At 33.4% G+C, this 5,285-nt stretch overlaps 1 protein-coding gene across 1 annotated transcript; it reads right to left on the minus strand.

Annotated features, from left to right (window-relative positions):
- Window positions 1-691: 691 nt before the first annotated feature.
- LOC128551304 (zinc finger protein 227-like) lies at window positions 692-1,459 on the minus strand. Its single transcript, XM_053532117.1, has one exon. It carries the CDS (start codon window positions 1,457-1,459, stop codon window positions 692-694), a length of 768 nt encoding a protein of 255 aa, XP_053388092.1.
- Window positions 1,460-5,285: the final 3,826 nt, after the last annotated feature.

Raw genomic sequence — 5,285 nt, forward strand, 5'->3', positions numbered from 1 at the left:
TCATTGGATGCGTGGTAAAAAAAGGTCAATTTTTTTATCATTTCTTTGTCTGGTTTGTTTTCTCATATGTTTATTCAGACTACCATTTTGTATAATATGAACGGTCACACATACCACAACTAAATATTTTTCACCCCTTGTTTTTATTTTTTTTTATTTTATATTTTTAATTTTATTATATTTTTTATTTTATTTTATTTTTGTTTTTGGTTATGCTTTTTGGGCTGACAGCTTGAAGTACATTTTATAAAGCACAAATATCACATTAATTCTGTTCTCCAGCATGTAGTTTCATATGCTTGTTCAAGGTAAATGTAGCTCTTTGATAACATGCATAATCGCAATCATTATATTTAAACTATTTTTTCACCTGTATGCATTGCCATATTCCTGTTCAGATGACTGATATAGTGAGAATTAAAATCACAAACATCACATTAAAAGCGTTTCTCTCCATTATGTATTGTTATATGTCTACTCAGACAATAGCGCTGGTGACATGCATATTCACGAACGTCACACTTACAGCGTTTTTTTTTCCTGTATGCTTTGCCATATGGCTTCTTAGATGAGTGCGCATGTTGCACGCAAAATCACAAGCATCACATTTAAAGCGTTTCTCTCCTGTGTGCATTGCCATATGTCTCTTCAGGTTACTGCTATAGTGACATGCATAATCATAAACTTCACTTTAAAGACCTTCTCCTCTCCTGTATGTATTTTGTGTCTTCAGATAAGCTCTTGAGTTACAGGAATAATCACAAATATCACATTTATAGGATTTCTCTTCAGTATGTATTGTCATATTCTCTTTTAGATGATGGCTCTGATAACCAGCATAATCACAAAAATCACAGCTGAAGTGTTTCTCCCTTATATGTGTTCCAATGTGTGATGTCAGAATACTTTTCGAGCTAAATGCAGAACCGCATATATCACAATTATAGCATTTATCTCCTGTATGTATTCCCATATGTAATTTTAGCTTATACATTGTGTAAACTGCATGATTACAAACATCACATTTAAAGCTTCGCATTCCTATGTGTTTAAGCATATGTCTCTTCAGATTAGTGGATTGGTTACATGCAAAATCACACATTTTACATTTATATAAATATTCTCCTGCAAGTATTCTCATATGGATCTTCCGGTCAGTGTTTACAATACAGGCATAATCATAAAATGTGATTTTAACAAGAATTTTTATATCTACTTCCCTATGGAAGATGCTTGAATGAACATAATCACATATCTTGCTCTTGAAGGGTTTGTCTCCTGTATGTTTACTCTCTCTGTGTATCTTCAGATTACACTTTGCACTAAATTTGTAATCACAAATATCACATTTATATCTCTTCTCTCCGGCATGCTTTCTCATGTGTTTCTTTAGATTATCTTTTACGCAGCTTGAATAATCACAAGTGTTGCATTTAAAGCTTTTCTGTACTTCGTGCATTTTTATATCTTCGGTAGTTTCGGCTTAAATATAATCTATAATTTCAAAACATTCTCTCCTGTATGTATATTTATTATGTTTCCTAGATTCTACGACTTGTTCTGTGTTTCATAGCATAATCGTAATTTAATTTAGTCAGTATATAGCACACTCAATACGTGCGTACATCTAATAGGAGAGATTTAAGGTTTCGATGGAGGCCTTGAGAAACAAAAATCAAACAACACCAAATCATAGAAAGAAAGAGTTGTTTGACATGAAAATTGAACAGCATGTAAAACATGTATATTACTTTACGAAACAAGTGTCAGTATACTGATATAAACATTGAATTCCGGAAAAGGGCTGCCTAAAGGGGCTCCACTTCCGGACAGTTAAACGCCTTTAAAAACTCACCATTTTCAAAGAACTGTTACACATGTTTGTTTTGATGCATTTGCAATAGCGTGCGAGTGGTGAATTTTCACGTAACAAGGTGGAACATAGTTTTCAGCAATTGTTTATCTTTTTTTCTTTACAAATGGCATTCATTTTCAAAGGGAGACAACTTTTTCTCAAAGATTACTTAAAATAATCGGAAAAAGTTGTTTCCCTTTGAAAATGAATGCCATTTGTACTTAAAATAATTGGGAACAGTTGTCTCCCTTTGAAAATGAATGCCATTTGTAAAGAAATAAAGATAAACAATTGCTGAAAACTATGTTCCACCTTGTTATGCGAAATTTCACCACTCGCACGCTATTGCAAATGCATCAAAACGAACATGTGTAACAGTTCTTTGAAAATGGTGAGTTTTTAAAGGCGTTTAACTGTCCGGAAGTGGAGCCCCTTTAGGCAGCCCTTTTCCGGAATTCAATGTTTATATCAGTATACTGACACTTGTTTCGTAAAGTAATATACATGTTTTACATGCTGTTCAATTTTCATGTCAAACAACTCTTTCTTTCTATGATTTGGTGTTGTTTGATTTTTGTTTCTCAAGGCCTCCATCGAAACCTTAATGTTGACGTTATTTACATGACCAAATAAGAAATTTCACTTTTCTACAAAAAAAAACTCTCTTATGTAGTCTGTAGTAATGGTTTTGTTCTGACTTTATATACCTGCACGTGTTACTTGATTTTGTTCTATATTTTCGTTATGTTGGTGCACACGAAAGTACGCTGCTATTCACCAATTGTCTGCAGTGAGCTGCAAAACATCAACAACGCATTAGACATGCATATCATAAAAAAGATTTTCACGGCAGACATACAGATTTCTATAACAAGGACTGTCACAAGAGAATGCGCGCTCGACTATTTCGATCTGGATACATCTGAGGTAGCTGGAGCTGTGGATGAAGAAATCAGACAAAAGCTTGATTCTGTGTCAAAAGTATAAAATTATAAGAGGGCTAATGTGTAGTAAAACATTCAATAAGTATATTTTAAAGCATGAAGGGGCATACTACATGCAGTATTGGTGCAAGAGTGATGCATTTTGTATCATAATCATATGATGTGGGTGATGATATGGAACAAGTATTTTAACTTTGACACTATCTCAATTAGTAATACTAGTAATTGAGAGTAAAAGTACAACGAAAAATTTAACCTGAAATTATAAGTAAAAAGGGGTCGTAATTCGTGAAATACTTATGCTAGAGGTATTGTCCTTGTATCATAATGTGAGTGATGATACTGAACAACTCTATTGAATCAAATCCTCTCTTTAAGAGCAGATATATAATGAAAATGCAAAAAGAAATACTTAAAGGTCTAAATAAAAGGAGGCATACTCATGAAAAATTGATGCCAGAGTTATGAACCTTGTGTCATAATGTAGGTGATAAGGTGGAACAACTATTTATGGTTTGAGTCAGATCAATTTAGTAATAACTGAGATTGTCAGATCGATTTAGTAATAACTGAGATACAGTACAACTGCACAAAAAATATAACCCGGAATTCTAAGTAAAAGGAGGAGATCATTTATAAAATGTGAGTGTGAGTAATGACTCTTGTGTCATATTATGATGGTGATGATGAGGAATAACTGTTTTAAGTTTGAAACAAATCCATCAAGTTATTACAGATATAAAGAAAAGTGCATAAAAGAGCAGCTGCAATTACTGTAGTAGCTTCAAATTTAAAGCTAAATGAACTTGTCCATCTTTCAATTTGGACAGTTCCATTTACTGTTAAAAGGGTTGTTTACCAAAAAGATACTGACTGAATGGCGAACAGTGCAGATCATGGTCAGACTGTGCGGATGTGCATGCTGATCATGATCTACACTAATCACAAAATGCAGAATTAATCGTGCCCAACGGATGAATGTGCATTACCTTCTCTCCTTTCTTTAATGGGAAGAGGTGTCTTTTCAGATATTCTATTTTTGTGATGATTTGCAACAAAAGGTAGACGATTTGCTATATGGAGTCTGAAAAGATATTCTATTTTTTTTGTGACGAATTGTAATAGATTGTAATAGTAATGCTGTAGATTTGCTACACCACTTCATTTAGCGGGAAAAGGATATCCTATTTTTTTGTGATGAACTGTAATAGACTGTAATAGAATGCTATAGATTTGCTACGCCACTTCATTTAGCGGGAAAAGGAGTCTCTCAAGATGCCCGGTATTGTAATGAAATGTAATTGGAGGCTGTAAATTTGCTACTAGACTACCTTTAGCATGGACAGTGTCTTTCAAAATATCATATTATTGCAATGAAAATTGTAAGCTGTTAATTTGCTACTCCACTTCCTTTAGCGCGAAAATGTGTCTTTCAAAATATCCTATTATTGCAATGAATTTTTATGTGAAGGTGTAAATGTGCTACTCAACTTACTTTAGCGGAGAAAGGAGTCTTTCTAGATGTCCTATTAATGTAATGGACTGTAATGTGAAGCTGAAAATATGCTACTCCACTTCCTTTGGCGGGGAAAGGTGTCTTTCAAGATGTCCTATTATTGTAATGAATTGTAATGTGAAGCTGAAAATTTGCTACTTTACTTCCTTCTGCGGGAAAAGGAGTCTTTCAAGATGTCCTATTATTGTAATGAATTGTAATTTGAGGCTGAAAGTTTGCTACTTTACTTCCTTCTGCGGGAAAATGTGTTTTTCAAGATGTCCTATTATTGTAATGACTTGTAATGTGAAGCAGAAAATATGCTACTCCACTTCCTTTAGCGGGATAATGTGTTTTTCAAGATGTCCTATTATTGTAATGACTTGTAATATGAAGAAGAAAATTTGCTACTCCACTTCCTTTAGCGGGAAAATGTGTTTTTCAAGATGTCCTATTATTGTAATGAATTGTAATTTGAGGCTGAAAGTTTGCTACTTTACTTCCTTTAGCGGGAAAATGTTTTTCAAGATGTCGTATTATTGTAATGAATTGTAATGTGAAGCAGAAAGTTAGCTACTTTAATTCCTTTAGCGGGAAAATGTGTTTTTCAAGATGTCGTATTATTGTACTGACTTGTAATGTGAAGCTGAAAATTTGCTACTCCACTTCCTTTAGCGGGAAAATGTGTTTTTCAAGATGTCCTATTATTGTAATGACTTGTAATGTGAAGCTGAAAATTTGCTACTCCACTTCCTTTATCGGGAAAAGGAGTCTTTCAAGATATTCTACTATTGTAATAAATTGTAATGTGAAGCTGAAAATGTGCTACTCCATTTCCTTATGCGGGAAAAGAGTCTTTCAAGATGTCCTATTATTGTAATAGATTGTAATGTGAAGCTGAAAATTTGCTACTTTACTTCCTTTTGCTGAAAAAGGAGGCTTTCAAGATGTCCTATTATTGTAATGAATTGTAATGTGAAGCTGAACATTT

The sequence above is a fragment of the Mercenaria mercenaria genome, chromosome 19 (genome assembly GCF_021730395.1).
Source record: "Mercenaria mercenaria strain notata chromosome 19, MADL_Memer_1, whole genome shotgun sequence".
Lineage (NCBI taxonomy): Eukaryota > Metazoa > Mollusca > Bivalvia > Venerida > Veneridae > Mercenaria > Mercenaria mercenaria.

Excerpts from the sequence above, each read along its gene's own strand:
- LOC128551304 (XM_053532117.1), bottom strand. The coding sequence starts at position 1,459 with ATGCACGAAGTACAGAAAAGCTTTAAATGCAACACTTGTGATTATTCA.